The sequence below is a fragment of the Entelurus aequoreus genome, linkage group LG06 (genome assembly GCF_033978785.1).
Source record: "Entelurus aequoreus isolate RoL-2023_Sb linkage group LG06, RoL_Eaeq_v1.1, whole genome shotgun sequence".
Classification (NCBI taxonomy): domain Eukaryota; kingdom Metazoa; phylum Chordata; class Actinopteri; order Syngnathiformes; family Syngnathidae; genus Entelurus; species Entelurus aequoreus.
The window spans coordinates 68,917,991-68,940,178 of record NC_084736.1 but is presented as its reverse complement, the minus strand read 5'-3'; the positions used below and the strand labels follow the sequence as shown (position 1 = coordinate 68,940,178).

Genomic DNA, 22,188 nt, shown 5'->3' with positions numbered 1-22,188 from the left:
AAATAAAACAAAAGTCGCCACCATAGGTATGGTCGCCACACCTTAAATTTTTTTTTTTAACGTGAAAATAAATTAAAGTAATGATGTATGTGTGGGGAGGCGGGGCCGGCAGACCGATAGCGAGGCCGACTCCGACTCCGAGATGGCGGCGAGGAGGCGTGGCCGACAACGAGGCAGGGCACACCGGGGCTAGGGTTGGGTATCGAGTATCGAGTATCGATTGGAACCGGGACTAACTTTCCGATTCTCCCGGAATCGTTCAAAAGTTTAAATTTCGATTCCTATTTTCGATGCTGTCACGCCAATTTAGTCCGCCGACCGGAAAAAAATATGTCCGCCGAACCGGAAGAAGAAGCCGCTGAACACCAACGAAGAAGCGCCCACCCCCGGAAGTGTTAGCATAGCCGAGGGGAGGGTTACCCACATATGCGGTCCTCTCCAAGGTTTCTCATAGTCATTCACCGACGTCCCACTGGGGTGAGTTTTTCCTTGCCCGTATGTGGGCTCTGTACCGAGGATGTCGTTGTGGCTTGTACAGCCCTTTGAGACACTTGTGATTTAGGGCTATATAAATAAACATTGATTGATTGATTGATTGAAGCATGGATAGCGGGCGTCGGTGGTCGAAAGTGTGGCTTTACTTTACAAAAAAAAATGAAATAACCGCGAAATAACAGAGCTCCATGTCCATCAAGAAACGAGTGGAGAGAGAGCTGCAGATGTACCAGGACGTTCCACCGATACTTATGTCTGACGACCCTGCTGCATGGTGGTGGTCCGGTGGAACCAACAAAAGACTTATCCTTTGCTGTCAGATCTAGCTTTCTCCTATTTTTGCGTTCAAGCTTCTTCCACACCCAGCGAACGTGTATTTTCCACAGCAGGAGACACTATCTGTCCAGAACGCTCACACATCCTGCCTGAGAAGGCGGATATGGTCATTTTCCTAAACAAGAACTGTCTCTGATTTTATACTGTACCTGCTGACAATCTGGACTGGGTTTTGCAAGTTGTTTCTTATTGTTTATTTGCTTTTCTGCACCAGGTTAGCCCATCAGTGGGAGTACGGTAACATGTTTAAGTACCTGCAGCATCATACACTTGTGTGTGTAAATGTGTTTTCATGAGGTTTTCAAAAATAAAGCTCTCTTGAGGAAAGTGTACCCCTGGGAAAATGTATTCATAATTTATAATATTTATATTCAAGTTCATAGATTTGATATTTATATTCTAGTTGAAAACAGCCCTGTGAGGAATTCATAGTAAAGTTCATAAAAAGTTAATAGAATTAAAATTGATGGAGAATGTCAGACTATTTCATTCAGAAACCTGTAGGTTAGCTAGCTCATTTAAAATATCCTAAACTTTTTTTGACCCTGACTCTTAAATGAATCGGAACCGAGAATAGTCAGGAATCGGAATCGAAACAAAGAATCGGAATCGGAATCAGAATCGTTCGAATTCAAACGATACCCAACCCTAACCGGGGCCCGCTCCAAGATGGCGGCGAGGAGGCATGGCCGACGGACCCGCGTCCAAATGGACTGCAGGTGCAGGGATCGGGCAGCTGGGCACAATCAATTAATCCCCTCTCAGTGTTTAAAAGGACGGCAGCTGAGAACGACGGGGCAGGAGGAGTTGGAGAGCCAGCAGCACATGCAGCACATGCAGCGCGGAAGGGCGAGAGAGATGGAAAGAGAAACCGGAGCCAAGAGGAAGCGGATGCTGAGCGCAAGAGAAAGAGAGCCAGAGACAGATGACGACGCGGAAGGCTGAAAGCAAGCGGAAGAGCGAGCAGGGAAGAGGAGCTGAAAAGCAACTCGCAAAAGACTTTCCTTATTGAAAAATAAACAAAGTCACAACCCTGCTCAAGAATATCCTTCCTTGGTGGTCCTGCGAACCCGGACGACGGCACGAGTCGTTCACAGTATGAATGGGTGTATGAAGTGTAATACATTTGGGAGCGTTCTAATCTTTTTATGGCTGTTCAGCAGAGGAGGCACGGACATCGGCGTGGATCTATGGGAGCTTTATTTTTCATCTCACATGTTAGCAAATACGCCACAGCGTCAATTCCGGCCCTTCAACAATCGCTAAATCTTCGGAATCAATATATACATTCATATATTACATATAGCCTGTTATTTGCACACTATTGACGAGTGACGCACCGAAAATTCGGACATCGAAGAAAGACTTTTCTCACCGAAACCAGTCACATTCGTTTATAGATTGAAGTCACATTTGAAAAGATCAGACTCCAATCGGGTTCAGGACCTGAATCTGTTGTCAAAAGTTCAGATTTGAAGCACTTTGGAGCGTTTAGACTGGCACAAAAATCAGATCTGTGTCACTTGAGGGCAAACAAATCCGATTTTGGTGTGCAGTGTAAACGGGCCAAAAAAAAGAACAAGAAGCCAGTAAGAGTGAGAGTGAGAGGAAGTGTGTGTGTGTGTGTGTGTGTGTGTGTTCTTTGAGATGAGACACACATATCCAGTTGAACCATTTGGACTTGAGACGGTAAAGAGAGAAGGAGGGTGATGAGAGGAAACATCATGCAGCTGAAAAATCATGGCTCATATCCAATTGAGTCCGATGTCTAAACCAAGCGAGTTGTCACTTTGTTTCTTTTCACATCCGCTCTTAATTTCCTCGCTGGCATCTGCAGCACTGACATAAAAATTGGATTTTTCAACTACTTCACCTCCAAATGAACAGCGTTCTGGATGCAAGTCTCAAGCATCAGTGGTCCACAGGGGTCGGGGGTGAGGTTCAACCTTCAAGTGCAGACGTGCTGGCCAAATAAACCGGTGTTTTCCCAAGAAAGGTCAGCACAGAACCACCCTCCCGTCCTCCCTGCTGTTACTTTGATGTGAAAGAAATGGCTCCCAGTCTCGGGGATCATCGTGCCAACCTTCACGCCTACACAGGAAGCTCACGCTGACAAACTTGTTGCTTTACTTTTTTTTTTTTTTTAAGCAGCGAATCAACAAATATAACAAGCTGAGGCATGAGCAGTCTACATCTGGAAGCTGTTGAGTGACATCAGAGGTGGACAGGTTCTCATCACAGCATGTCAAGGCTGTGTCATGTCTTCCACTTCATCCCCTTTGATTCCATTTTACTTGACTGGGAGGTAAACATGGACCAAGTGGCCCTAAACAAGATTTTTTTGTGGCCTCATTGTGGCCTTTAATATGCTAGGGACTATAGGGCTGACTGCAGCCTAGTGAGCTGCTCATAAAGGTGACTATGTGGGTGTTATTTCATATCTACAGGGCCTTTTTTTGATCTTAAAAACATATTTAGAAAGCCGTAAACTGTTTTTATGTTGTAGCTATGTAAATATTCAATTTAGAATCAATTATTCTTGTTTCACGTATTTTTTTAATGTATTTTTTTAAACCACGGCCAGGTCTGGAACCAATTAACAGCGATAAATGATGGTTTACTGTATTACTCTTGGCAACCAGAAGTATATTTGGCTATGGGAGTGTGTGCATGAGAGACAAAACTGATAAAAATGCAGTTCACGTACGTTTATAGCTAGATATTAAGAATTAAAGGCCTACTGAAATGATTTTTTTTTATTTAAACGGGGATAGCAGATCCATTCTATGTGTCATACTTGATCATTTCGCGATATTGCCATATTTTTGCTGAAAGGATTTAGTAGAGAACATCGACGATAAAGTTCGCAACTTTTGGTCGCTGATAAAAAAAAGCCTTGCCTGTACCGGAAGTAGCGTGACGTCGCAGGTTGAAATGCTCCTCACATTTCCCCATTGTTTACAATGCAGCGAGAGCGATTCGGACCGAGAAAGCGACGATTACCCCATTAATTTGAGCGAGGATGAAAGATTCGTAGATGAGGTACGTGAGAGTGAAGGACTAGAGTGCAGTGCAGGACGTATCTTTTTTCGCTCTAACCGTAACTTAGGTACAGGGGTTCATTGGATTCCACACTTTCTCCTTTTTCTATTGTGGATTACAGATTTGTATTTTAAACCACCTCGGAAACTATATCCTCTTGAAAATGAGAGTCGAGAACGCGAAATGGACATTCACAGTGACTTTTATCTCCAAGACAATACATCGACGAAACACTTTAGCTACGGAGCTAACGTGATAGCATTGTGCTTAACTGCATATAGAAACAAAAGAAATAAACCCCTGACTGGAAGGATAGACAGAAAATCAACAATACTATTAAACCCTGGACCTGTAACAACACGGTTAATGCTTTCCAGCCTGGCGAAGCTTAACAATGCTGTTGCTAACGACGCCATTGAAGCTAACTTAGCTACGGGACCTCACGGAGCTATGCTAAAAACATTAGCTATCCACCTACGCCAGCCCTCATCTGCTCATCAACACCCGTGCTCACCTGCGTTCCAGCGATCGACGGTGCGACGAAGGACTTCACCCGATCACCGATGCGGTCGGCGGCTAGCGTCGGATAGCGCGTCTGCTATCCAAATCAAAGTCCTCCTGCTTGTGTTGCTGCAGCCAGCCGCTAATACACCGATCCCACCTACAGCTTTCTTCTTTGCAGTCTTCATTGTTCATTAAACAAATTGCAAAAGATTCACCAACACAGATGTCCAGAATAATGTGGAATTTTGCGATAAAAACAGAGCTTTTTGTATTGGATACAATGTGTCCGAATACTTCCGTTCCAACCATTGACGTCACGCGCAAACGTCATCATATCTAGACGTTTTCAACTGGAAGTTCCCCGGGGAATTTAAAATTGCACTTTATAAGTTAACCCGGCCGTATTGGCATGTGTTGCAATGTTAAGATTTCATCATTAATATATAAACTATCAGACTGCGTGGTAGTAGTGGGTTTCAGTAGGCCTTTAATGTATTATTATTATTTTACAGGTTATGTAAACATGTGTATTTACTCGAAATAATCATAAATAAACGAAAACAAAGATTGTATTGACAACTACAGTTCAATTCAATATGTTTAATAGTCTTGTGTCTGTATTTCAGATGATGTCCAAAGTTCACATGAAAAGGTAAAGAAAAGTGTTGGACATCTACCACAGTGAAGCCAATTCCAAACTGCTATGCCACTTCAGCATTCATTGAAAAAGTGAACAAAACATAATAAATAGGCAAAAAATATAGAAACAAATAGTGTTTTTTTTAGCCATTACATATTTGGGGAAAAAGTTTGGCTTCAATATAATCTTAAATTATACAGTTTTTAAAATATGGCCATACATATGTCACAATGATAGTGTTTGAAGCAATGGTTAATGACCAATTATCTCTATGGACTTCTGAATGAATCGCTAAACTGAAGTCAAACTATAAAAGACATGTTGTCTAAATAAGTATGATTGCATCCATGAGGTAATTTAGTCCATCTAAGTAGATGACAGGTTGTTTACAACAGGGGCCGGCCCAGCAAGTAGCGTTTAAAGTCTGTTTCTGTGCGAGGACGCCAAAGTAGAACATGCACATGGTGCACAAAGTGGCACACATTGTGAGGATCTGGTGTTAGGTTGACAGCAGACTGATTGTGTCAGGACATGAGGTCACTGTTTGTCTGCTCCGTTCCACTTGAGCCCCCCTCATCACATGAAAATGTGGTCTAACACAGATTTGGAAGAGTTCCATGTCCATAAAATAAAGGTATCTCATCAGATTGATGGTCAAATTAAAGCCCATAGGGACGAGGGAGGGCAATTATGTCCCATTTCATTGTTGAAGCCAAAAGTGGTACAATTTGGAGTTAAATCAAAATTCAAACAATCACGACAAGAAAATGTCATGAGATTTGAAGGATTAACTAAGTGTGTTCTCTTTTTTTTGGCTTCATTTTCTACATTGTTGGTACCAATGTAGAAAAGATGGCAAAGGGCATCTTAGTAAATGCAGCTTATTGTCATGATCTCTGACAGTTACATGTTTCCCAACTTTCTGCATTATTTTTCGTCCAACATTCCTATTTTTGTTTGCACTTCCTGTTTGCCTCCACCACTTCTCTGGTCTGAGCGGTGGCTCCCTCACCTCTCCCTTGTTGGCAATCTGAATGCTTCTTATGCCAGCCCTGCACTGCCCAGCCCTTCCCTGCTGCACTCTTTTTTTGTTGTGTTTTCCCAAATAAAAGGGCTTTTATCTGCACTTCACCTGCAGTCTCTGCATCCTGCGGTCCAAATCAACAACACCAATGCCAGGCCGTGACAAGCCCAGTGAAATATGATAAATGTATTGCTGACCATACTGTAATACACCTAGCATCATCCAGTTATTAATGTATTATATATATGGGCTTGATCTATTAAAACCCAAATAACAGGTGTTAAATAGGGTGTGCAAACTGAAAAATTGCATGTACTATTAGTGGGCGTGTTGCGGGTGATTGACCAAAACTGTGTGTACAATTTGTAACAAGAGACAAAAGTGGTGCAGACAGCCCTATTTAAATGAGGATGTTGTGTGTATACCGGCTGTCATGTCCCTCCACATTTATGGCATCATATTGTCCAAACTGTGGCGGTTCGTCATGTTGTTGACATGCAGCACACGAATATAATATATACCAACTTTTTTAAGCTATATAAAAATGCGATCTAGACAACAGAACCTACATTTAGCACGCTGAAGCTGCGCTTTGTAGGCGCAGCGGTGTTGTGATGCAAGAAAAATGCACATTGCAGGAATGTTTTTTCATATTGGAGATATCTTGTAATATAATGTATCTCCGATATGAAAAAACAAACACCAGCAGACACTAAAAATAATCAATTGAATTACTTTTTAAATCAGCCCCTTAAGTCATCCTGTCATGGCTGGTTACATCAGTAAGTGTTCTCCTGTGTTTAGTGCTTTAGTTCCTGTCCTGTGCTTATATTTTGGTGGCTTTTCCTTTTGTGTTGGTGTTTCCCCGCAACTGCTTCATGTCTGTCCCTGAACACTGATTCATGCACCTGTTTTGTGTTATCATTAGGACTATTTAAGTTGAGCCTGGCCCACCATAGGGATGTGCGTATCGATCCTGTGGTATCGATATATCGATACTCACACGCTACTCATTTGGCATCACTTTTCTGAAAAAAGTATCGATATAAACCAAAAAACGGCTTGATGACTTACTTAACTTACTATGTGCTGGGACACCCCTGTACCTGGCAGAGTATAGAGCTGGCCCAGTCACGTGACAGGAGACAGCGAATGAGCGTCGTCAACGTGCAACACACACACAGCCAGCCGACAGCGATGCAGACAGGCATATCCAGTGTTGTCCATTTGTTGACTTAAAACAGGCATTGTTTTTTTTTTTTTTAGTAATGTTTACTGAATATTTTTGTGTGGAGTTTGCATGTTCTCCCCGTGACTGCGTGGGTTCCCTCCGGGTACTCCGGCTTCCTCCCACCTCCAAAGACATGCACCTGGGGATAGGTGGATTGGCAACACTAAATTGGCCCTAGTGTGTGAATGTTGTCTGTCTATCTGTGTTGGCCCTGCGATGAGGTGGCGACTTGTCCAGGGTGTACCCCGCCTTCCGCCCGATTGTAGCTGAGATAGGCTCCAGCGCCCCCCGCGACCCCGAAGGGAATAAGCGGTAGAAAATGGATGGATGTTTAAATGATTATCCTAAATTCAAATAATTTCCACACAGGGGAATTCACTGTTAGTTGAAAATTGCTTGAGTATTTAAAACAAGATAAGAAAGAGATACAATTTGGAGATTCTTCATCTTTGCATTACAGTTTTATTTTTTTCCAAGAAAATCTTGAATATATGATTGAATGTGATTTTGGTTTTAATCTGTGACATGATTTCTTATATTTCGAAAAAACATTAGCCTATTTCATATTTCATTAATTGCTAATTATATCACAAACTTTAAAAAATAACTGCAGCTTCTTGCAATTCGGATTTGACTGTTAATTGGAAAGCCCTAATATTTCATTATTATTATATATAATATATAGTTATTATTATATATAATATTTAATTTATTTTTCATATTTATGTTATTTATTTAAATTTTACTTTTATTATATATTGACCATAATAAATGTGGTATAAATGGTCTGTATTTGTCTTGTGATTTGTCTTAAATAATAACAATAGTAATAATATTTTTGACTGACAAAAAATTGCCAATAAGAAATTATTGGTATCGGTATCGGTATCGATGAAAATGCAAGAAAAAGTATCGGTATCGTATCGAATCCTAAAAGTGTGGTATCGCCCATCCCTAGCCCACCATTCTCTGTTGGGAGATTGTGTTTGTTTGCACGCTTCTTCTAAGAGGTAAACTGTTTTGCAGCGCTTCAAGCATTCTGTTAGTTTACTTTGAAGTCTGTTTTAGTTATTTTGTCATTGCATAGCCTTCCCTATGCTCCAGTGCATTTCCTGCTGCACTCGTCATGTGTTTTTGTCCAAGATTAAACACTAGTGATGGTCAGATAAAGCCTCATGAGGCATTGAACCACTTGAGCCAATAGGTTAGAGAATTTCTCGAAGCTTCAACGCATGCTTGGCCACAAGACTCCACCTGCTGGTCAAATGTATAATTACAAACAGCTGCATCTTAACCACATAGTGCGTGATATGTGTCTATTATGCCTCTATGAATGAATCACAGTAAATTTTTGACAAATGGGTTTTGCTAGGTGAATCAACAAAGTATAATAACATATGTTTTATGTGTAATATATGTACATATATTGTGTTTGTACATGGTAGAATCACATGATAGAAAGGGCAGGTCGTATAATGTTTTTCTGTCCCCTTAAGGAAATGGCAAAAAGAGGAAGATTATGATTTGATGTAACTTGGACAATGATGTACAGAACAGAGGATATTTAGTTCATTTTTAGGTTTAGTTTTAGGCGATTATTTTTGTTGTTGTTGACAAAACCTCTCCATTATCCAGCTATTGATTTCTGGTAGCTGGTTAAAAGGAACAAATACAGAATGCTTTATTTTAACAAATGTAATATTTACAGTGATAAACTCTTTTGAGAACTGACGTTGCCAAGAATCAAACTCACGTCTGGTAGAATAAAAGGCGAATGCGCAAACAATTGTGCTAGCAAAGTTATCATTATGTCACTGATGCAAAGTTGTAATTTAATGTTTATTAAAGGGATATCAATTTTGTTGGTTGGATTTAGTTTATCGTCCTTCTTTGATTCTAGCGACATTTAAAAAAAATCCTATTTTTATTCTCTATCCAGATTCCGAACTGACCACAAGTCTCAAAAGCTCACATTTTCAATGAAGCTTGGGCGCTTTATGAGTTGTCGAATCTCCCGGCAAATCTGAACCGCGTCCCGAAACAGTCACGTGGTACAAATGAGCAGCAAGGCTGAACCACGTCCCGAAGCGGTCACGTGGTACAACTTGGCAACGAGGCTTCACACTTTAAATTTTCCTGAGGGAACTCTCCTGAAGGAATCAATAAAGTACTATCTATCTATCTATCTATCATCATTTCCGGCTCCTCCCCTAAATGAAGCAGGCCTCGATACGCGCTGTGCGGAAACGCCCCCTTCATTACTTGACCCTGGTCCCACCACTATTAAATACCTTCTTACCTGCATGCTGCCTACTTGGCTTGTCGCTGTCATGCCACCCGAGCGTTACACATCCAGCTGCTACAAAATTATAAAATGTCATTGCTTTATAGGCGATATGTCCAATCTTTTCATTTCTGACATCGCTAATATATTGACACACACAGGCGGAATATACTGCCAATTGTCTACCTTTGCGCTCTGAGGTCCGAAAGCCAGCTCCTGCTCGTGGTGCCCAAGACGAGACTTAAAACCAGGGGAGGCAGGGCCTTCTCTGTGGTTGGCCCGAAGCTCTGGAACACTCTGCCCCTCCATGTTCAAACTGCTCCCACCGTGGAGTGTTTTAAGTCTCGTCTTAAGACCCACTTTTATTCTTTGGCTTTTAACACTACGTGAGTTGTGTGGTCTTCTGTCCTCTGTTGTCCTCTGTGTTTTTTTTAATAAATTTTGATTTCTATTTACTGTTTTAATTGGTTTTACCCTTTAAAATTGTTTTAATCATATTTATTTTTATATTGGTTTTGTATTGGTTTTATATTTATTTATTTTTTGTTTTTATTCAGTCATTGGTGGAGCATGGTATTGTTTTTAATATTGTTTTTAACATGGCTGTGCGTAACTGTGCCAGTGTGCATGAACATTACAGATGTGATAAATATAGACACACAACAGTGGCAGCAGACCAGTTTCAGTCTTGATAAATCACATTGCAAGTGCTAAATGGTTATATTTGCATCTCCTCCTCCTCCCAGTATTGTGAGATTTCTAATAATCAACATATATTCTGCATATACATGAAGACACGCTAAATGAATTGTACTCTCTATTTTGCTCATTAAAGAGAAGTAGTGAAGTGAAGTGAATTACATTTATATAGCGCTTTTTCTCAAGTGACTCAAAGCGCTTTACATTGTGAAACCCAATATCTAAGTTACATTTAAACCAGTGTGGGTGGCACTGGGAGCAGGTGGGTAAAGTGTCTTGCCCAAGGACACAACGGCAGTGACTAGGATGGCGGAAGCGGGGATCGAACCTGCAACCCTCAAGTTGCTGGCACGGCCGCTCTACCAAACGAGCTATACCGTCCCTAAGTAATCCTCTGTGTACAAGTTTAGTAGATCAGCTTTATGTGTGCTATCAAGTTTGCACATTTTTTAATACACGCAAACCTTCAGTAAATCAAGCCCCTATGTATAATACACATTTTTTCCACCATGTGGAACATACAACACAACTGAAAGATACAGCGGTCACTTTGGAGCACTTTGTACATTAAAGACGCTAAAACCATAATCTATGTCAATATATGCTAAGCCAGGGGTGCCCATACTTTTTCAGCAGGCGAGCTACTTTTCAAATCACCAAGTCGAGGGGATCTACCTCATTCATATATATAATTTATATTCATTTATGAAAGATACGTTTTTCTTAACAAGTTAAAGGTGTTTAATGATAATACAAGCATGTTTAGCACATAAAGATTCATTTCTTTCATGAAGACAAGAATATAAGTTGGTGTATTACCTGATTCTGATGACTTGCATTGATTGGAATCAGACAGTAGTGCTGATAACGTGCGCATTTTCAAATGCAGGAGAAAAAAAGCCCTCCTTTCTGTCCAATACCACATGAAAGTGGTTGGTTTTTGGCTTCTTATTTGTTCAGCTTCCACACTTGTTTTTATACACTTTACAAGAAATACATTGGTGGCAAACTCCGCAGCTTGCTAGCTTGTGCATGCCAGCTTTCTGAGACTCTTATTTTGTTAGCGCAGGCAGGATGAAGCAGTGCTTTTATTGTGAAGATAGCAACTGTGCAGTCGGTCTTTAGAGTTTTGACGGCAGATACGGCGCGAGAGTCTGTTAAAATAAAAAGTGGTTCTCGCCTTCCTGTCGGTCATTTTTTCTCAATAATGAGCTCGCAGCAGCCAGCGTCATCTCACAAGATCCTCAGGTGCCGTGAATGTCAATCAAGCGACGAAAGTGACGTCTTGGTGAAAATCGATAATCGCTAATTTTTAGGTCTATTTTTTTAATGCCTGACCGGCAATCGACTGACACACCCTCCACGATCAACCGGTAGCTCGCGATCAACGTAATGTGCACGTCTGAAGAAATGATCCTAATGTTAGCTTAGTGTTATATTTGACAAAACAAATTAGTGCAGTACACACTTCAACATGAATGAATACATGTAATTGTTTACAATATGTCACAGGCCAGTAGAAAAGGAGCTGCAGGCTTCAAATGGTCGCTGAGCCGCACTTGAAATACCCCTGATTTCAACATCTGAAACATAATAGTTGCTGGTGACTTACTTCAACCCTTTTAGGACAGTTAAGAATGTTTTACATTTTTTGGACAGCTGCAGGTTGAGTTTAGAATTATTTAATTAACTTTTCATATTTTTTCTAGAACAACTTGGAACACAACCAGCAGATTGTGTTTGACATTCCCCTGAAATTATATTGTTGATACATTTGTAGGAAAAGTTTGTTCCCATCGTGAATGTGATAGGGTCTGTTAGGGTCTTACTGTCTGGTTCTGGGATGCGGGCACTAGCAGCAGCAGGTGGGCCTGGGGGACCTGGTAGACCTCTCTCTCCTGGTAGTCCTGGAGGACCGCGGGGGCCTACAAGACAAAGGAGAGAAACATTTTTTAAATGGTGCTGTCATGTAATAATAAAAAAATACACGTAAGAAATAATATAAGCACTTAACATGTTTATTAAATAAATTTAAGACCATATTTTATCAATTTAACAGAACATGCCTCTTTTTTTAAACAAACATTTATCCATATTTATATAGACCTGTTTAAAATGATCTCTCATGACAATTATTATTAGTTTCTAGTACAGTATATGTTTTATTTCCTGTCCATCGCTCTTATTTTGTTACAGTTTCCTGTTTGCCTCCGTATATTTCTTGTCTGAGTGCTGCCTCCCTCACCTGTCCCTGATTGGCAGTCAGGATACGCCTGTTCCTGGTTGCCAATAAGGATGCTTTTTATGTAGACAGGGCTGGATCGTTTGCTTGGTGCTTTGTACCTCCTCGCTGCATAGCTTTCCCTATGCTTCCTGTATACTTCCCTGCGGCACTATTTTACTTTTGTTATAAAACTATTTTTTACCTGCACTTCATCTGCCGTCTCTGCATTGTGGTGCCAAGACCAACACAAGCCTGACACAAGACGTTACTCTTTTTTGTTATTAATCTGATATTTTAAAATGGAAGTGCTTCGGTAAAAAGAAAACTCCTCCCTGCTAAGTGTATATAATATTTTGTCAGTCAACTGTTACGTCATGTCTTTTGGGGATTTTTAAGTAATTTGCAGATGGGTTAATTGGATTATTTTTACATTAGATTCATTATGTTGGATTATTCCATATTAAATATTAATTTTGAAATGCAACAACACACATAAGAGGTGGTCATTTAGAATTTGAGGCAAGTAGAGCAGTGCACTACCAGATTAAGCAGATGGCAATACCGCAAAAAAATATACAATGTATTTTTTTTTTACATGTATTTTTCACATTGAATAATTAAATTATTGTATACAATATGAACAAACTTGAATTCAAATTGTGTGTTTCTGCCAGTTCTCCCTAACAATCATGACATGTGCAATTCAAGTTTGTGCCCGACAACTTCTGCGACAAGCAGCAATACAAACATGTGACCAGGAAATTGAATCAAAGTCATTTTGTTGATTTATGTTGCCAAGTTTGGTTTCCCGAACTTTTCGTTTTCAGGTTTTTGCCTCACATACACGGGCGGACTGGAAAATATGGAATACAGTGAGTTTTCCCGGTGGGCCGATCACTAATGGGCCGACTGATTGACAAGCGTTTATTTATGTATTTATTTTTTGGCTGTTTGCTTTGTGCATATTGTTAGCTGTTTGCAAATGCACTAAATCATTAAAATTTTATATTTTTGATTCAAATAATAAAGGGTTGGAATGTTCTTTATAACTAACATTATGAATGATCGTCTATAAATAATAATGACTTGGTAAGATTTTGTGACTTCACAAATGAGAAAAGATTGAACCATTTTGGTCCCAGTATTGATCCCTGGCTTAAACCACAGGATACTGTAAATGTAGAGCTCTAAACATATGTTTGCCTAGCTCCACCAATTACTTCCTGATGGTTAAGTAGCTACTTACTCAGGTCAAGACCAACCCTCTGATGCCATACACTTCTAATTTGTTCATTAAGTTATTATGGTTAATTGTGTGAAGTGTAGTCCGTTTTTGTCAAACCATCTGTTTAATTTATTCATTTCTTCTGTTATTTGTATTAGCTTCTGCGTGTTTTCTCCTGAACAAAATGTGGAATGTGGTAGTATTTCCTGCAAGTGGTACTAGCTTTAAGTCCTTTAAGTAACTTTTCAAATTATTTTTAAAGAGATTGAACAATTTTGGTCCCACTACTGATCATATATACAGGTATATATATATATATATATATAGATATATGTATATATATATATATATATATATATATATATATATATATATATATATATATATATATATATATTTATATATATATATATATATATATATATATATATATATATATATATATATATATATATATATATATATATATATATATATATATTTATATATATATATATATATATATATATATATATATATATATATATATATATATTTATATATATATATATATATATATATATATATATATATATATATATATATATATATTTATATATATATATACATATATCTATATATATATATATATATATAGATATATGTATATATATATATATATATATATATATATTTATATATATACATATATATACATATATATATATATATATATATATATATATATATATATATATCTATATATATATATAGAGAGAGAGAGAGAGAGAGAGAGAGAGAGAGAGAGAGAGAGAGAGAGAGAGAGAGAGAGAGAGAGAGAGAGAGAGAGAGATGTAAACGTGTTTGCCTAGCTTCACATATTGCTTTCTGTTGGTTAAAAGGAAACTGAACTTTTTTTGGAATTTTGCCTATCATTCACAATCTTTATGACAGACAAGAACACTTAAGTATTTTTTTGTTTTTGCATTCTAATTCATAATAATTGCATCCAAAAAGCGCCAACAATACTTTATTTACATCTTGTGACTAGGGCTGCAACAACTAATCGATTAAATCGATTCTAAAAATAGTTGGCGATTAATTTAGTCATCGATTTGTTGGATCTATGCTATGCGCATGGGCAGAGGCTACTTTTTTTTAAATAAACCTTTATTTATAAACTGCAACATTTACAAACAGCTGAGAAACAATAATCAAAATAAGTATGGTGCCAGTATGGTGTTTTTTTCCAATAAAATAATGGAAAGTATAGAAATGTAGTTTGTCTCTTTTATCTGATTATTAATCGATTAATCGAAGTAATAATCGACAGATTAATCGATTATCAAATTAGTTGTTAGTTGCAGCCCTACTTGTTACCTAAATATTTACCAAGTATTGGCAATATTGTTGTTATAAATGTTTACGCAAACAAACTCTTCGTAGCCGCGCCAAGATCTAAGAGTGCTAACTAGCAGTATTGACATACGGCGCTGCTGCTCATGATAGCCTGTTAGTTGGTAATAGTTAATTCGAGGTTATCAATCATGCCCCTCACCTGGATAGGAACAGGTGTGCACATAAACCGAGAAGTTGGTCATCCGTGACATTCAACTATTCCCGAAGAGGGCGAGAAAGACACAAAAATACGCTACTGAGATCTAGACCAACCGTCTGACGCCATACAGTTCTAATTTGTTCATTAAGATGTTATGGTTACCGTATTTTCCGGCCTAAAAGCCACTACCTTTTCACCCCCACTTTGAACCTTGCGGCTCATAAATTGGTGCGGCTAATTTATGGCTTTTTCTTAGCTAACGACCATAATGTTTTGTATTCAACAAATATTTTTCATATTACACCGACAGAGACACTGAAGAGGTGTGTTATTGTTTGTGGTTTGGCGCCATCTTCTAGACAAGATCTGTCACTGCAGGTGAAGCGGGTAGAAAATGTACTTCCTATTTCAAGCCTTGAACTAGAATTAAAACCATTCATAGTGTTTCTGCTTGAAAGGATTCTTCATTCACCGCTCCATGCAACGTTTGTAAGTTTTACAATATAACTAAATCAGTTCATACTCACAAAAACCGTCCCATGTGTGATGTCTGTAGGAGTGCTTTCATGCATATTTGTACGCGTTATCTTAATGTAATCAAGCTAGCGTCGTTAGCATTAGTGAATATGCTAACACGTTTACAACTGCCTGTGTTAGTAATATCAACTTACATGGCATTCTTTTTGTATTGTTTCAGTTTCCTGAATTCACCAAAACGTCACCGTAGCGTTATTGCGTCTATTTAGCTGATTGGAGAGCTAGCTTCCGCAGCCAGTTGGCCCATGATAATGACTTCTGTTTTGTTTGATCAGCTGTTTTACTGCCGTGTTATAGGCACCGTCTGTAAACAATTGAGGTATGTAAATAAACATTTACAAAATCTTTCGTACTGCGGCTTACAGTACGGTGTAGCTAATATATGTAAACATATTTATTTATTCTAAAATTTGGTGGGTGTGGCTAAATAGCCCAGAAAATACGGTAATTTGTTCATTAATATATTATGGTTAATTGTGTCAAATGCTTTTGTCAGGTCCATAAACGCTGCAGCTGCAGACTGATCATGCAGTTAGTGAAACAAAGTTACAGCCAGAACTTTTGACCATTACTGGACAACAGTTTTTCTCGTGTTTATCTGCATAAAAATGGTTTGTCCCTCATTAATCTTTCATATAAAAAACACCCCTTATGGAGCCAGGAGGGCCAGTGACAAAGTTCTGGATGTTGCATGATTGTGCCAATATCTTGCAGTGGTGAGTATGTCTGTGTGTGTGTGTGTGTGTGTGTGTGTGTATTGGGTAAATCCTGTTAAAAACACTGTAAATCATAGAGTCAAACCTGACTGACTTTGTTTATCTGTAATTAACACGAGGAAGGTCCTCACTGAAACTCAAATAAGCAAAATTAATCGTGTTACAGGCACTGGATCATATTAAACTTGAACATGCTTGCATGCCGCGTGATTATAAGGACTCCATATGGGCCAGGCATGGAGGAAGTGCACCCCACAAGGCTGTACCATAACAACATCTGACCTCATTGTTTGGACTTTAAGAAGTAATGTGACCCGGTGAAAAACGCCACTTCTTGCTCTGTCACGCCCACGACTCGGCACCTTTCTCTCTGCTTGTGGCACCGCAGCGTACTGCAAGTGACAGGCGCCGTCTGAGAAATATTACTTTGCAAGGTAGTGTTATTGTAACCCTGATTTGACACCCATCTAGGTCACTTTCACTTAAAGTTGCAGCATAAGCAGCTGTGTTTTGGCTGCTTTCGGGTGCAAGGGGAGGGGGGCCTCAATGTGTAACCAGGGCTCAAATGACCAGTCTGTGTGTCATATTGCAGAAAATAACATCAGAAAATATGTGCAATCATATTTGTATTTATTCCCATGATTTGTTATGACACACAAGCTCATATTTCCCATGAACCCTGTATTTGGAGATACTTGTCTTTGCATTATGTTGGACTCACTCCAGTCGTATGTTTCCCTTTCTCTTTAAACAGAATTCAAATCAGCACATTGGGCACAGTGCAGCCATGGATACCATATGCAGCACTGCTTTTGGGTGGCTATGAAGTAAAGGAGAAAAGGAAAAACAATAACACTACAGCCACATGGAAATCATAAGGATGTGAGATGTGTATATGTGTAGCTAATTTACAGCATTTACACACATACCATATTTTTCCGACCATATGGCGCACTGGATTATAAGGCGCACTGCCGAAGAGTGGGTCTATTCAGGTCTATAGTCAAACAAAAGGCGCACCGGATTATAAGGCGTGTTACAAGGGTCATCGTATGGTTGTTTTCCCCCTACATTTAAAACACTTCTTTGTGGTCTACATCAGTGGTCCCCACTGAACCGCGGCCCGGTACCGGTCCGTGGATCGATTGGTACCGGGCCGCACAAGAAATCCTTTTTTAAATTTTTTTTTATTAATTCAACATAAAAAACACAAGATACACTTACAATTAGTGCACCAACCCAAAAAACCTCCCTCCCCCATTTACACTCATTCACACTCATTCGCACAAAAGGGTTGTTTCTTTCTGTTATTAATATTTGTGGTTCCTACATTATATATCAATATAGATCAATACAGTCTGCAGGGATACAGTCTGTAAGCACACATGATTGTATTTTTTTATAACAAAAAAAACCCAAAAAACCCTCCCCCCCTCCGTGGGCCAAATTTTCAAGCGTTGACCGGTCCGCAGTTACAAAAAGGTTGGGGACCACTGGTCTACATAACATGTAATGGTGGTTCTTTAATCAAAATGTTGCAAAGATTATGTTTTACAGACCATCTTCAAGGGGTTTTCGGACCGTCTCTTCAGGATGGGCCGTTTTATGGGCAATCTTACACCGAATTTCCACTGAATGCGAAACGGCTGTGGACTCTTTTCCGTGTTTATTCAAGCTAAATATTCGCAGAGCTTCTATTTCTGCCGGACACCGCAACAAATTTGTGCAATTTCACTAAAATCATGCACAAACACATTATAAAGTATCCGGTCTACTTTCAAAATAAAATACTCCGTCTTTCAAGGCCGATTTTATTTTATACTTTGAAAGGTCTTAATGGGTGGTGATGGACATTAAGTCAACTTGTCAAAGGTTTTCAGACCTAATCTCATCTTGTTGACACAAAATGATGAGAACATGCTGATTCTAGATGTTAAAGAATAATTTACAGGCATATCCTGGGCAGCTTAATGGGGATTTAAGGTCCTGTGTCAAATATGTGTAACACGCTCGCCAGGGATGATGTTATTGTTGTATTGATGCTTGCTGCACAAAATTAATTGGCAGGACCGAGTTTATTTGCTTCTGCTTTTCCGGAAGGACAGAATAAACGTTTTGTGTTTCGTTTTATTACTACCTCCCTGATCACGTGATGATGCGAGGATCGTAAAAGTCTGCGCTATTTCGCTGGATGACGGAGCCGCAAAAGAACGGCGGTGGGGATTGCCAGACGGCAGCTGGTCCGCGGCTGTTCAGTTTTTAGTGGAAATTTGGGTTTTTTACATGGCTCCACTTTGACAGCGTCTTCTCCCCGTCAACTTTGTTGTACGGGTAGTTTTTAGCGCTTCCATTGCGAGTCCACAGATATAAGTTGAAACTGTACATGGCTTTATATTAGAAATGGCAACAGTGGAGGATGAATGTCCCACGATAAGAGAATAGAGAAAAAAAGAAGGAGCTTATTGACTATGGTGTCGGCATGGACTGCAATGGCGGATATGCGCACATTTTTGAGTCTTATGCAGATCCCAAATACACAACAGCGGGAACCAATAGGTAAGAGAAGTTGGTTTGGCATAATATTGCGAAACAAAACGCCAGATAATAAGTCTCCTAATAGGTGTCAATTTGGGGTCTTATTTAGGGATGTCCGATAATATCGGACTGCCGATATTATCGGCCCATAAATGCTTTAAAATGTAATATCGGAAATTATCTGTATCGGTTTCAAAATTATCGGTATCGGTTTCAAAAAGTAAAATGTATGACTTTTTAAAACGCTGCTGTGTACACAGACGTAGGGAGAAGAACAGAGCGCCAATAAACTTTAAAGGCACTGCCTTTGCGTGCCGACCCAGTCACATAATATTTAAAACGGCTTTTCACACACACAAGTGGATGCAAGGCATACTTGGTCAACAGCCATACAGGTCACACTGAGGGTGTCCGTATAAACAACTTTAACACTGTTACAAATATGCGCCACACTGTGAACCCACACCAAACAAGAATGACAAACACATTTCGGGAGAACATCCGCACCGTAACACAACATAAACACAACAGAACAAATACCCAGAACCCCTTGCAGCACTAACTCTTCCGGGACGCTTCAATATACACCCCGCCGCCCCCCCCCCCCCAACCCCGCCCACCTCAACCTCCTCATGCTCATTCAGGGAGAGCATGTCCCAAATTCCAAGCTGCTGTTTTGAGGCATGTTAAAAAAAATAATGCACTTTGTGACTTCAATAATAAATATGGCATTTTCTATAACTTGAGTTGATTTATTTTGGAAAACCTTGTTACATTGTTTAATGCATCCAGCGGGGCATCATAACAAAATTAGGCATAATAATGTGTTAATTCCACGACTGTATATATCGGTATCGGTTGATATCGGAATCGGTAATTAAGAGTTGGACAATATCGGAATATCGGATATCGGCAAAAAAGCCATTATCAGACATCTCTAGTCTTTATACAGACACCATACTGTACGTTGACGCCAGTATGTATGACTACAGTAGCTGTAATGCGCTGACAATCCATCGGCTTTGTAGCTTATCAAAGTCGAACTAAAACATTTTGACCAATTTTTGAGCGCCGTGTGGAATGTTCTATATTGTCAATGAAACATCAAAGTTTTGGGCTTTGTGGTGTGCAGTCCACATGTATCTCGTATGTGTGACGGCCATTTACCGGTCACACGTAGTGAAGTGAAGTGAATTACATTTATATAGCGCTTTTTCTCAAGTGACTCAAAGCGCTTTACATTGTGAAACCCAATATCTAAGTTACATTTAAACCAGTGTGGGTGGCACTGGGAGCAGGTGGGTAAAGTGTCTTGCCCAAGGACACAACGGCAGTGACTAGGATGGCGGAAGCGGGGATCGAACCTGCAACCCTCAAGTTGCTGGCACGGCCGCTCTACCAACCGAGCTATATCATTACACCATGTGCCATATAAAATTGCTTTGAGGTCTGTAAGCACAATCAGAAGTAATCCGTACATTAGGCGCACCGGGGTATAAGGCGCACTGTTGATTTTTGAGAAAATGAAAAGATTTTAGGTGTGCCTTATAGTCTGAAAAATACGGTAGTATTCAAATTATTATTCTGCCCTATTTTTAGTCAGTCTCCTTCCCCCACTTTTTTAAAAAAATCCGATTTAAACAATTCCACTTTCAAAATGTTCATTACATGAAAAATTCCTGCATTTTCAGGAATTCCTCATTTTCTAGGACATTTTTCCCATCCAAAGGGAATGGGAATGCTGGGTATTTTTTTCAGCTAGTTTTGCAGATATAAACCTCAGAGCTAAGTGTTAGCATGCTAATATTAGCATGCTAGCTTTTTAGTTTGCAGATATACTTACAAGTCACAGTCATATATTTTGGTTTGTGCCGCATGTTAGAATGCTAATGTTAACATGTTAAATTTTTCAGATACTTTTGAAGGTATACACCTCAGAGTCATATAGTTCAATACATTTTAACTGTTAACATGCTTATGTTAGCGTGCTAGTTTTTGAGTTAATTTTGCAGGTATACGCCTCAGAGTCAGATATTTTGGCACTTGATGTATGCCAACTGTTAGCATGCTAACATTGACATACTTGCTTTTTTGGCAAATTTTGCAGATATACACCTCACAGTCATATATTTTGGCTCTTGACGATAGCGTACTGTTAGCATGCTAATGTTAGCATGATAGAATTTTGAAGGTGTACACCTCAGATTAATATTTTGGTACTTGATGCATGCGAACTGTTGAGTCATATTTTTTGTTCACATGCTATGCTAGCGTGCTAACTGTTAGCATTTCAGTTCGGTTTTGCCTTTCCAGCATTCACAGGTTGTCTAATATTCATGTAATGTTTAATTTACACGGCGCTCTTCAGAGAGTAAGCTTTTTTTTTTGTTCAATGTCTGGTTGTTACTTAGCAGCAGGTTCAGGACACGGGTCATGTGGCATTTTAGAGCCCCTTATGATGCAGAGCAGAGAAATAACAGCGTGTGTCCCGTGCAGATGTTATGACACACGCCTCTGCTTGCTTATTATCATTCAAGTCACAGCTGCATGTGGATTGACTTTTTCCTACAGTTGATTTATTTGCGCTCTGAATACATAGAGCAGGTTTATTCCTCTGTTTATGCTGTGATTGGTGACCACGAGCAGCAGCAGAAACGTGCTGCAAGCTATAAAGTTGACTTCAGAAGTATACTCTAAAGACTTCTGCTGTCTACTGGGGAAAAAAAAGAGCAATATACTGAAAACGTTCAAATAAAACCAACTATATCAGCAAGTTGGAAAACAGAGTTCTTGGAATGTTCTGCTGGTTACAGCTGGAGCGTCTTTTTAGGTTGACCAAGTGGTTTAAGTGGAAGACAAACACTCCAAAGCCGGTGGCTTAGTTGTGTTGTTTCCTCAAGTGTTTGGGTAACAGGGAGTTCATCAACAAGTGGAGATGCAAGAAATACACTCCACTCTCTGAACAGACACCGACTATAATGATATCGGTGTGTATGTTTTGTAAGCTCCTGTCTTACCTGCAGGTCCTGACGTTCCCTTCGATCCAGGAGCTCCACTTGGGCCCCTAACCCCTGCCTCACCCCGAGGCCCACTGGGACCTGGAAACCCTCGAGACCCTGGTTTACCTGATAGGAGAAGAAAGTCATCACTAAACGTCTG

The 22,188-nt window shown here is 39.5% G+C and overlaps 1 protein-coding gene across 3 annotated transcripts in view; it reads right to left on the bottom strand.

Annotated features, from left to right (window-relative positions):
- emid1 (EMI domain containing 1) overlaps nucleotides 1–22,188 on the bottom strand; it is a 208,621-nt gene that overhangs the window by 24,123 nt on the left and 162,310 nt on the right. For all 3 annotated transcript variants that reach the window (XM_062051352.1, XM_062051354.1, XM_062051353.1), the window contains exons 8-9: nucleotides 22,047–22,154; nucleotides 12,085–12,180 (exon numbers count right to left, since the gene is read on the bottom strand). In XM_062051352.1, coding sequence (XP_061907336.1) covers nucleotides 12,085–12,180; nucleotides 22,047–22,154 — 204 coding nt within the window. The remainder of the gene's footprint in view (nucleotides 1–12,084; nucleotides 12,181–22,046; nucleotides 22,155–22,188) is intronic.